Here is a 12,427-nt window from a genome sequence, read left to right as displayed (position 1 = left end):
AGAGTCAGTTTTGTCTCATGTTTTTCTAGTTATGACAGCAGAGGCGTAACAAGCCCAACATACACGGTTAGTAACATAATATGTATCAACGGTTGAGAATGGAAAATGAATCATTATCTGACAGCTTGAAACAGTCCTCCTCCTCAAAAATGTGCCCTTGTGGCATTTGCTCCTGCTGGCAGATGCAGCCAATAATAACACTCAAAGAATATATGACCTTTAGTGGTCATGGAAAGAAACTGCACGTGGGGGGTAAAAATGGTGTTCGTGACATCACGGTCTCATTGTAAAAAGACTGTTTTCTAACCAAAGCATTTAAGAAATGTTTAATGAAGTCATGTTATGGCCTTAAAGACAACCAGGAAATGACCGCAGAGGAGAGCTGGGGAGTTTAGCAGCTGGAGTGCAGCAGATCTGAGCTGAATAGCAGACTTTCCTCCATTAAACTGCGTGCCGTCTTGTGCTAACAATCAGCTATGCAGATGAGTTTTGAAGCCATAATTCAAGATGTTAACCATTTGCAAGGATGCAGATGGGGGGGGGCGAGGGTAAGAGCAACATGGCGGACATACTGGAATAGGAAGGTATCATCGGCAAAGGAGGATTGTCACAGCTGTCAGCATCTGCATTAGCGTGAGGCATCTCAAGGAGTTTCACTCCCTGCCTTTGTCTCCTTCAACACAACCACCATGGTAATAATGCCTATCAGTCTCTGTCACTGTGGGCTGTGTGTGTTCGTTCATGCATGTGGTCATTGAAAGATATGGTGTGTGTGTGTGTGTTTGGAGGGGGCGGTCACTGATAAAGCACTGATAGTGTCCATCCATGACAGATGATGTACAGCTTGCTGTCTCTCCAGGCAGATTGGATTTTCAGGCCTGCTGATTTGCTGAGAGATGGAGCCTGGACCTCCTTCAAAGACACCCACACACACGCACACGCACACGTACACACACACACAACACACACACACACACACAAACCCACGTGCAGAAACCAACAAACACACATCCACCTGTTCAATCTCTGTGCGCAAAATAAGCACATAAAAGCCCATAAACAAAGACACTAATACACAAAATGAAATGATTCACGCACATGTTCACATTCAGACACACACACACGCACACACACACACACACGCACATGCACACTTATATATCATTCTCCTGCCAAAGCCTTGAAAGGTTCCATGTGGAAATTGATCTCCATTTCTAAAGAGCACATATTCATTGTTACAACCTTCTCTCTTTCTCTCTGTCTAACACACGCACACACACACACGCACACGCACGCACGCACGCAGCCTGTCACTTTATTCCCAGATGGCCCACTGACACAGCCCCAGCCTCTTCAGTCTTACCTGTCGCCAATCAGCAGTGATTTTTTTCATTTGTCTTCGCTATTTATGGGGCCACAACAAAAGCTTGTGCGTCTGTGTGCGTGCGCACGCGTGTGTTTACGGTGCCACAACAACACAAAGGGCTGAGATGAATAAAGCCGCTGATTGCACCCCCCCTCACTCACTCCATCGGCTGCTTTGAGCTCTGTGTGTTTTTGTAAATATTAATAACACTCACTGTTGTACAGTCTTCATCTTTCGGAGGCTCGGTTTCAGCGCTTCCATTTTAAGCTGAAGTGCGTTCAGCAGGCGAACCAACAAAAGGCGCTGCATTGATCCCGCACGGCCTCGGCGCTGCGCCGCGTGGCCTTGATCAGTGGCTTTGGATTCAGGCGCACGGGCGCCATTGTGAATCTGTGAACATAAACACACTAAGCTCAACAATTCTTTTCATATTGAGATGCTAAAAAAATGGGTTCGGTTTGAAAGCTATCGCACATCAACACTTTGTTCAAACCTCTTAGTTTATCCCTCCATAATGGAATAGAATCAACTTTAAAGCTTGAAGTTTTTTATAGTAAAAGAGAAATCGACACAAATTCGGGGCCCTGCCATGAACACGGATTTGTCCACCTGTATTGTTTCCAGCTGGCAGGTTTAGGTGTGTTGGTGTCCTTTACTGCGTCAAACTGAGCAACTTTATCACCGCAAACTTTGATCCCTTTAATTGAGTGGTATTTAAACATATAGGCCTAATAATCTTTCTATTTCTTAAAGTTCATCTTAACCTGAATTAAAGCTGATTTTCATCCTCAAACATCTCTTGAATCCTGCATATAAACCGATTAAATATCTTCACATAACGCAAAATCAAACGGACAAAAAAACTTAAAGAGACAGAGAGACTCGGGTCCATGATATCTACAGCTTCTCCAGAATAAACTTCTGTCTTCAGAACAGAGCTTAATAAAGAACAGGTTCTGGCATGTGAAGGACGGAGTCTTCCGTCTCATCCCGGTCAACACCAGCTAAAGCCATGGAACTCAGTGACCGGTGAGGAAAGAGACCGCACGGGTCCCCTTCCTTCACCCCCACCCTTGTCATGTGGGGTTTGCTGGAATCCGACGCAGCAACAACACCATCAGCAGCAACAACAAACGGATTTACCAGAATCTGCTTATCTGACGTTCTTAGCTGCCTCCCAGAGAGAGAAAAAAACATCATTTTGGATTAACTGGTATCTTCTCTGATACTCTGTCACGATTACAGTAATGAAGGCGCATGACTTCTGCGTAATAACATGTAGCTTTCTATTTACTGAGTTGTTAAATCCACTTGGAGACAAAGGACCTTGAGGATTGGGATTGGATGCCGCATCTCAGGCATGGCCGCGCTTCAAACTGTGAGAGGAGAGAAGCCCTAATTTGGCAGAGACACATTTGGACTCAAACACCTCCGTCTGAGTTCGGTGCCTTTAAAACATGGAAAACATAAAAAAGTGCTCCCAAACAGCCTCATATTAGTGACAGAAATTGTGTGTGAGTGTCTTCCTGGAAGGACAGCTTTATTCTACTTTTTGTACTCGGACAAAATGACACTTGAAATTTTAATTTGGGGGGTCACTGTTCCAGTGTTTACATTCCTGGTCTCCCCTTCAAAAAGAATGACACAATGTTGTTCATTTGAACCGTGGACCTCTCTGGCAGTCTTGCTCTACTCTAAGCCAACCCCACAACCCCCCTGGCTGCAGTCCGGGTGGCCATGTGGACTTTGCGCAGTTTGCAAGGAGGCACACTTCCCCTCACCGGCACGGCCATTAACTGCTAACTGATGGAATATTTCTTGGCATTTGGTCTGCAGCATAATTTCAAGCTGATTTCGTGACATAACAGAGAAATCCAGCTCCGAGGCATCACATGATCTGCTGGTTTTCAGGCACTAATCCAGACACTGTAGCATATGGTGTTTTGTTTGTTTCCCGAGTTTGCTCTTTCGCCTCATCAGTCATGGCTCCAGTAATTCTAAAAGTTAAAGTAGAAAAACATGGCACGCTGCTTATTGTTGGCCAGTGGGAGGGAGCTCCACTTCCTCCCTCATCCGTCAGGTGACCCGTCTCTTTTTAAGTTTAACCGAGTTTTATGATGTGTACGGATCAGCTGAGTTTAGGACTCTTTGTGTTCTAGTTTCAAAGCATGTCAGAGGAAACATAACAAAAGCCTTGACTGTTACTGTCTATATTGAAGTCTATGTGAGTTATAAATTGTTGACAAATAAATATGCATTAGCTTTAATTGTCCCTTTTTATTTGCTATTAGCCGAGCAGATTAACCTGGAATTATTCAAAGCTGGTGTGCAGAGGATTTGGGCTTTTGTCAGCAGCTGTGTCGGCGAGTTTCTCTTTTTATCCTTCTGTCGAGGCAATTGAAAGACTCTTAATGGGCTTTAAAAACGAGATGTAGCCAAAAACCTGCCAAAGGTGTCGTTAGGTTTTCTTTAAAAAGAAAGAAAGAAAAAAGCAATTTGGTTGAAATGAATGTGTCCTCTTTAAAAACCAGATAATCTCTTACTCTAAACTGTTCTCAGTTTCTCTCGTATTGCTTCCTAAACTTGTAAATTCCACTGAATTATGTTTAAACTAAAAGAAAATGTTATGATTATTGATGTGCGAGCCCTTTTCATAATTTGATTTCAGGCATTTATTCAAAGAGCTGAATGTTGCACTTGGAATCAAAGCCGAGCTTGTTACAGATTCCATTTCTCCACTGCAGCGAACTGGCTTCATAACAGGAGTCGATTGTTTCAACGTTTCCAGGTTTTAACCAAGTCTTGAAGGATAAACAAGTTATGAAACCCACTGTCGGAACACTTGAAAGCTGTAGAGGTCAGGAGGGGAGAGGAGGTGCCGTGTTGTACTCCTTACTGGAAGACATGCCAAGGTCAGGCAGACAAAAATGAGCCACGTGTTAAATATGTATTTTAACAGCTATTGTGTCACTTTCAGTCTTTCTCTAAACAGTTATTCAGAAAAGGTCCTATTACGCCGTTCCAGAGGCCAGTCTGTACTGTACCGTTAAAGATGTTTATTTCTATAGACCTTCATTACAAAGTTTTTCTCAAAGGACTTCGGCGGGGCGGATAAAAACAGATCCCCACACCTTCCGGCAGGACACTCTCGCTTCTGTCCCAGTTTCAGCCCCAATCACTGTCGCGTCCCTGTCCCATTTTCTTAACCAGGCCTCCGTCTCGAACTGCACTCTCCACATAATCCATCAAAACAACAGAAAGAGGAGAGGTGGAAAAAGTTTCTCATACAGCTTAACTTTCATCCTAAGAGTAGAATAAGCTTGAATTCCAGCCAATATTTGTACATGGGGCCTCTGTAGGTAATCAATGGGTTTAGGAATGGGCCCCATATGGGATTGGACCCCATGTAAATTGTCCATCTGGGTTCAGCTCCATGTAGTCTACTAAATTGGGCCCCAGTTAACATGCCCATGCCTAAAAAGGTAACGATGTACCCAAGCATTACCAATGTGACCAACTCTCATGGGAGTGAACAGTCCCATAGCGGGGTCATTAGCCACACAAGCTCCAGATACAAAGTCAAAATGAATGAGCAGCTTAAAATTGGATTGAAACAAACAAACAAAAAAAAAATCAGTCTTTATTAATGCTTGAGGAAAAAGACTTTGTGTGTTTTAATCTCCTGGTCACTTCACTCGCCTTTCAGTCAGGGCCGTAACAATCTCAGTCACTTCATAAACCACATTTAGTACAACAACTAGTGAGTCGATTTACAAAAAAAACATTTTAGCCTGAGTAACAGACGAAAGCAGCACAGGGCTTCCTCTTTCCACGATTTGTGTTTCTTGAAAGATTTTCAATCGGCAGGATGAAATAAAGAAAGCTCTTCACGCTGAGCTCCAGCGGGGGATTTGCTCTGTTGAGATGTTCGTCAGCGGAATGATGAACCACTGCTGTGTGCCGGCACTTTTCCTAAAAAACGTGATTTTTGTGACGGTCGAGTCCCTTGCTGAGACCCCTTTTCATCAAATCACCAGCTTTTGTTTTCAGAGCCGTTTTCTTTTCACTGCAACAGCCTCTGGGAGGATGTGTTTGGTGCATTTATGCATGCTGAGCAACCTACCGTCGTTGGGATAGGAAGAAGAAAAAAAACAAAACGGCACGCATAACATTAGTCAAAGCTGTTAAAAGCTTTTTCCAATAGATCCAACACTATTACAAATATGATCCCGCGACATACAAAATGTGCCTGTATGTGTACGTATACATGCTTAAATCTCTTTTTCAATCCACACATATAATCCACTCGTGGTCCGATAAACACATTACAGATGAAAAGAAAATCTCATGTGGAAAAGCAACATGTTTATCCTGAAAGGCTGCAGAATTCATTTGGTCTGTGTTGGACGCGTGCTGATTTCGATGTTTTTCATCTCGTACTAATACTGAGGCGATGTTTTCTTGTTTTCCTTCGTGCACGGGCTCATCATGAAAATAAATGACAGAAAATTGATTTTCCTTTTCCCCCATCGACTGAACACCAAAGCAAAGCTGGACAACTCCTTAGTCCGTCACAGAGTATTAAAAAAAAACATTTACTTCTGTCTTATTGCAGTTTATATAATAGGAAATGACATTTAGGGGAAAAACAAAAAAAACACACACTTCTTCATGAGACGCATCTGTCATCATATCTGTTTGATCATGAGCTTAGAGCGTTGATGGACAGCTTCGACGAAGGCGCCGACGTTCTCTGGGTCCATGTCGGGGTAGAGGCCGTGGCCCAGGTTGGCAATGTAGCCCCGCGTGCCGAAACCCTCCAGCATCTTCTTCACAATTTCAGAAATGCGCTCCTGAGAAGGGACTACAGTTAGGTATTGGCTAAAAGGCCGTTAAAGGCCAGTTTTTTCAGCTAGCAAGCCTGACAACAGCTTTTAGAAATGTGTGCAAACGCCAAACCTTTTTTTCCTGGATTACTTAGAGAAGGGCCGAAATGAGGGATTCAGGCGAGGAAAATTAAAAAAAAAAAAAAAAAATGTAGGAAAAGCCAATTAATATCTAACCAAGTCATGCTAAACCACTTACAGGATACAAGACGTGGTTGCTACATGTCTCCACAGTTTGGTAGTGTTTTCATCATCACGTTGACAAAATGGCAAAAAAGCACATTTGACAGGGGAAAAAAAAAAAAAGGAGAAACCTCCAGATCCCTTTGGGAAGGCCTGGGTTACAAAGTGTGGTCTGATCTTTAAGTTACAATTAAAGATAAAGTAAATCTGACTAAAACACATGCAGGTATACTTTTCATGGAAACTGATTTGACCAAATTAGAAAAACCAACAACTTCTTTTCCAAACAAAGAGCTGGTAGAGGTTACCTTTGGTGCATACAGAGCACAAGGGTCCATGTTCCCCTGCAGGCTGACCTTCCCTCCTGTGCGTTCCCTGAACACACACAAATCACAGGACACTAGTTAATCCTTTAACCAACAGGTGAAGTATTTGATGAGCAGAGCAGGAAACGCCGATGTTTGTTCACTCGAATTCTGCACCCAGTGGCAAACCAGGATGAAGGAGAGGTCAGCAATAGTTAACCTGCTGCTCAGGAGAGCAAAGCATCCCAACTCCGACTGGACACACGAGCTTTCAGCTGCCTCCCATCTTACAGATGACAGCTCAAAGAGCTGCATTCATCCACCTGGGATGGCGTGGTGTGTTTTAACAGAGCAGCAACTCAACTCAAAACCCAACTCGGGAGACTCGAGTGTAAAATAGTGTTTTTGTGCGTGAATTACCGTGCCGACCGTGGGTCAATGGTCCAGTCCAGCCCGACCACTTCGTAATGAGACTCGGAAAGATCTTCGAGACCGTAGTGAGCATCCTTAGCGAACACAATCTGGAGCACACACACACACACACACACACACACACACACACACACACACACACACACACACACACACACACACACACACACGAAACTTAACGGAGCAGACTTCCAAAAGTCTTCATAAGCCATTTATGGTGAAATGCTGCCACCTACAGGCACCAGAGTATCACAGCATATTACATGACCTCTCAAGGAAAACTGTGCTGCTGAAGCATCGCCACACCAATAACGGACAAAAGAAGTGAACGTACAAATAAAACGGCTACTAATAACAAAAAGATGTAAATTAACGAACAGCTTGATGCAACAAACTGATAAAAGGAAGCTGATTTCACAGATTTGTTTGCAGGTTTGGCAGCCGAAGGGCGTGTCAGGTACAGATGTAAAAATGTTTTTTTTCCTCACCATGGGAACATCCTGCCCATCTTCCTTTAGTTTATCTTTGACACGGCGAGCGATGTCTCGGAGGTAAGGCAGAGAAAACTCTTTAAATTCGGCTGGTCCCAGAATGCCGGCGTGGGACTCGAACACCTGCAGAGCCTGCACGACACACACAGCAGAAGAGGAAAATGAGGAGGGGGGGGGGGGGGGGTTCACTTTTGGTAAACCTGCATGTACACCGGCACAAAGACGTCCTTTCTACTTAAACCGTTAGAGTTGAAAGGTGGCTGCTTTTAGTCTGAATATTCGAGTTTACGGTGTGTGTATACTCCGACCGATAGACCGTCTCAGTCATTCCAGAGAAACAGACTTGTGAAATGCCAACCAAAATGCATCATCACCAATATCGAAACAGAATTATATCAAATTTCACAATGGTGGACACGACTTGACGCAACCCTACTTCAAAAAGAGAAGTGAAGAAAAAGTCCTGTTTTCAGGAGGTTTCCGTGTCATCAAAAGCATGGAGATTAACCAAGTGAACTAGTTTTGAGTGAAACCTTCAGCAAAAGCGTGACTCTACTAAAAAAAATAAATGAAATAAATCACATGGTCTAGACTCGTGTAAAAACAAAGGTTTGTGCTCCCAGCCTGTGGTCCATTTTTGGGGAACAAGAAGAAAGAATGCTGCCTCAACTGTATTTAGTGCTGATACTCGGAAGCAGTTTTGTTTCCACGTAGGCAGCAGCTGGCACAATCAGCAAATAATATTTGGGTCCATTTTTCAAATGTGCTGCACTATACAGAATGACATATGCTGAGTTTTACTGCGGCTGGTTGATACCAGCAGCTACTAACGCATAAGCAGAGGATCTGTTCCTCCTTTCTGCTTGAGGTTGTAGAAAGAAAAATTTTTTTTTATTAACTTTCAAAATGTTCCTAATTACTTGAGGGCAGAGGGTCTGACCTGAGCTCCAGCTGCTACCTGCCCCAGCAGATACTCAACAATCACATCTGTCAGCATCCTCAACAGCATGTGGCTGGCCTCAGGGTGCCGATAGAGCCAAAACTTCGCCTTAGAGTGGGTGGTGGAGCCTCCGCCTTCTATCATGTAGGACATGAGTGTCCACTGTGGAGGGACACAGTAAGTGGTCAGCTTAATGCGTTACAGCTGTTTTATTACCATGTAATGGTTAATTATTATTCGTTTTCCATGTCTGGATCTAACCGGAGCTCCTGTGAATCCTATGAGGGGAACTTTTCCCTCTATCTTGTGTCTGGTCAGCGTGATGGCTTTGAAGACGTAGCCCAGCTCCTTGCCAACGTCCACGTTGGGCCGCAGGCGCTGCAGGTCATCGGGTTCCTTCAGTGGATCTGGGAACGTTGGGCCTTTACCGGCCACCATCTGGACATCCATACCCAAGGCCTGACGGGAGGAAGGAGAAAGAAAGGTATAGCACGACACCTATGAAGTAATGAGTGAACTGAAACCGAGCGAAGCGTCTTCAGCTTCTGTAATGGGACAAATTTACACTAAATCGTGGGCAAATTTTTCTAATCTTATCTAAAATGCAAGATAACAGGAGAATAAACAGCATAATGCCCATAATTCCCATGGTGAGTCTGGCTGATACCTGTGGGACCACGAGGATGTCGGAGAAGATTATGGCAGCATCGAAGGGAAAGCGTCTCAGAGGCTGAAAAGAAAAAAAAAAGAAAATAAGAATAAGAGCAGTCCAATCTAAGGCCGAATAAAAAAAAAATTAAAAAAAACAGTAATTAACACTCGTCACTTCTGACGCTTCCAAATTGGGCCATGCAACTCCTCTAAAAGCCCACAACTTTGTTGAAATAAAACAAAGTACCAAAACAACACAGTAATCTTCTCATCTGAGGAAAAAGTGAAGAAAATATTATTTTCAAGGTTTTAAAGGAACGGCTCGACAGCGAAATTTGACTTTTCAGCATGACTCGAGGGTTTTACCTGCAGGGTTAGCTCACAGCACTGCTCCGGTGTCCGACACGTCTCAAAGAAGTCCTTCCCCGCTCTGGACTCCCGAAACTCTGCAGATGAGATTTAACAAAAGACAAACGATCACCGAGTCCATTTAGAAAGTGATTGCCTATACTGAGGGGCTTTTGGAAATGTATTTAATATTTCGTTGCGCTCTTGTCATCCGTGTCGCGGGGAAAGGGAAAAACAAAGCTGTGATCGGAGGTCTGTACCTGGCAGGTATCTCCCAGCCTGTCTCATGCACCATACGGGAACATGTTCAGTTTCTTCTCCGCGCGCCGCTCGCAGGAATGCATCATTCTTCAGCTCAGGAAAGTCCTTGGGGCTGGATGGAAAAAAACATTTTAGGTTAGCCATCAGTGTCTTCTCTGTGCAGAAAGAGGACATGCTATGCAGCCCTGGTGCCAACATGTGTCCTGAGCAACCCAATCACAAGTGGATGGCGGTAAATACAGGTGTGAACACGCTCGGTATGCACCGAGGACACATTCGGAGTTGGCCTTGGCCGCATTCTTATGACGGTGTAATGGAATTGTGTCCTGTGTGACATTTTCACACAAAACTAGCTTTTGCAGCAAAAAAAAATAACAAAGCAAACTGCGAGGGCAGTGGCCGAGCTTCAGATCTGTCCCGTCCGTTCTTAAAGTTGCCTTTTGGCGAGCCGTTGTGTTGCAGGTGCCAAAGCTGCTGTTCACTGTGAACAGATGTTTTGCGTTTCTGTTTCTCAAAATGACAACAGAGTTTTAAATCACTTTTAGTCAGCTGGGGCGTGTCCACACTGAACTCTGCATCATCCCAACACATTTAGTTTAAGCTCCATTTACTTCTCTCACAGCACATCTGTTAAGATTACGGAGCTTATTCAAATGTGCGTAAAAAAAAACACACATCTGTAATAAATGTCATTCAGGCAAAAGGGAAACATGGTTATATCTGAATAATGGCATTTTCTCGCCAGAACTCATCACACATACTTGGAGCACGTTAACGGGTTTCTACAGCATGTTGCATCAAACACTGAAGAAAATCCTGCCGCGATGAGAGGAAACCATTAACAAACAGGTGCCGCTGAGGTCCAGTCACAGACTCGGGACGATGTAATCTTTTAGTTGATTAGTCACATTAGTGGTGTAGCTCCCAATGACTCCCATTATCTAACCAGTCGCACTGGCTCTACTAAGCTAACTACTAAACAAACTGATGCAAATTTCTACAAAAGATAGGTTTACAATAATCCTAATTCTTAAACTGTGAGGCCTTGCTGGTTGTGTCCTAAACCTCTACAATACAAAAGCTTGCTGTAGTTATCTAACACAGTGGCGTACCCCTCCCTCTCTCTGCAATCATACTGAGCATCCAGCTGACCTGCTCTCAGTGATTATGAGAGATAATTCTCCTCCGCTTTCTTATCATCTCCCAGCAGTAGAAAAAACGGTTGAATCAGGGGATGGTGTGGACGCACCAGGGATGTCACACAACTGTGTCAGACTAAATATGGTCGTTACAAGGTCAAAAACAGGAACCTGATAAGATAACTTTAAATTATGTTGTTACAGTTCTGTATAATAGACCCGATCTGGTTAAAACACACACTATCGATATAGGTCTTTGTCTGGGACAATTAAGTGACGCTGTGATCTGGTGTGTATCTGGTGTGTTCACCTAAGAGTTCTCTCACAAACGGGCAAATTCACATTCAACACACGTCGACTAGCCTAGTCCATGTAAGAGTTTAAAAGCACAAACTAAATTCTGTGTGTATGCCGAATACTTTAGAGGGCACTCGAAATTAGTTAAAGCTCGTTATTTCTGTTGCAAAGACAGGCCATCTTCAATAAGAAGCAGAGTTTATTAAACTGCTGGGTTTCTAAACGTGGATTCTCCTAAGAAGAGCAAGCTGAGCCAATGCAGGTGTCATGTCGCACTACAGAGCGAGACATTTGAAGAATAATATTGTTTGTTCGTTTGTTGAGAAAAAAAAAAGATTACAAACGGTAAACATGACGCTGAAATTAATTAATTAACCACCAAGTAATGCTTTCATAAGAATGACACAGGAGGTTTTCGTAAGGTCACTCTGTTTGGACAGGCTGCGGCCAAAATACTGGCGTGAGCCCAAACGTTGAAACGTTCAGAAAAAGAAAAGAAGTACTCACAGGATTAAATCGTTCTTGCTCATGTCAGCAGGAGTACAGGGGTGACGGACTTTCTTAGAAACTCCTTCGGCTATCTCTCACGATATCAATTGAGACCGGCAGCTCCAAACCTGTCATTTAAACTGGCTCTCGTGAAGCTACTGACTCAAGTGGGCGCGGCCATCTTGAAAGACCATGTGACCAGACCAGGAAGCGAAGTGAGGCTTCAAAATAATAGATTTTCGTTTGCTCCTGTCATTTTTAATCTTACGCGTAAAATACACACACACACACACACACACACACATATATATGTATAGATATGTATGTATATATCTTGTACTTTATTATATTATAATAAAAAAATACAAATTTATTTTACATTCTAATTTTGTATCTAGATGCATTTATGGTTGTGTGTATGTATATCTGTGCGTGTGTGTCTTATTCAAGCTCTTATGATTACCATGAGCTGGATGACATCATCATCATCTTCAACATACCTCTTAGGCAACTTTCTTGTCATTTCTTTAAGTACTCTTCAGAAACAAGTTCCCAGGTTTCTTGACAGACATTTCAAAGCTCTTCTTTGGATGTTGTCTGCCTTTGGTTCTGTTCTCTGTCAAGATGATCCCACACTGC

General features: G+C 43.4%; 1 protein-coding gene across 1 annotated transcript; it reads right to left on the bottom strand.

Moving 5' to 3' along the window:
* Nucleotides 1-4,989: 4,989 nt before the first annotated feature.
* Nucleotides 4,990-11,975, bottom strand: urod (uroporphyrinogen decarboxylase). Its single transcript, XM_075483779.1, has 10 exons — nucleotides 11,807-11,975; nucleotides 9,863-9,975; nucleotides 9,621-9,700; nucleotides 9,271-9,333; nucleotides 8,865-9,062; nucleotides 8,604-8,765; nucleotides 7,661-7,795; nucleotides 7,161-7,261; nucleotides 6,744-6,810; nucleotides 4,990-6,219 (listed from the first exon to the last, which is right to left on the bottom strand). The coding sequence occupies exons 1-10, from the start codon at nucleotides 11,827-11,829 to the stop codon at nucleotides 6,055-6,057; spliced, it is 1,107 nt and encodes a 368-aa protein (XP_075339894.1). The 5' UTR covers nucleotides 11,830-11,975; the 3' UTR covers nucleotides 4,990-6,054.
* Nucleotides 11,976-12,427: the final 452 nt, after the last annotated feature.

This window comes from Odontesthes bonariensis, chromosome 14 (assembly GCF_027942865.1).
Source record: "Odontesthes bonariensis isolate fOdoBon6 chromosome 14, fOdoBon6.hap1, whole genome shotgun sequence".
In the NCBI taxonomy this organism is placed as follows: domain Eukaryota; kingdom Metazoa; phylum Chordata; class Actinopteri; order Atheriniformes; family Atherinopsidae; genus Odontesthes; species Odontesthes bonariensis.
The sequence above is the reverse complement of the archived record's forward strand: the minus strand, read 5'-3'. Positions and strand labels throughout refer to the sequence as shown.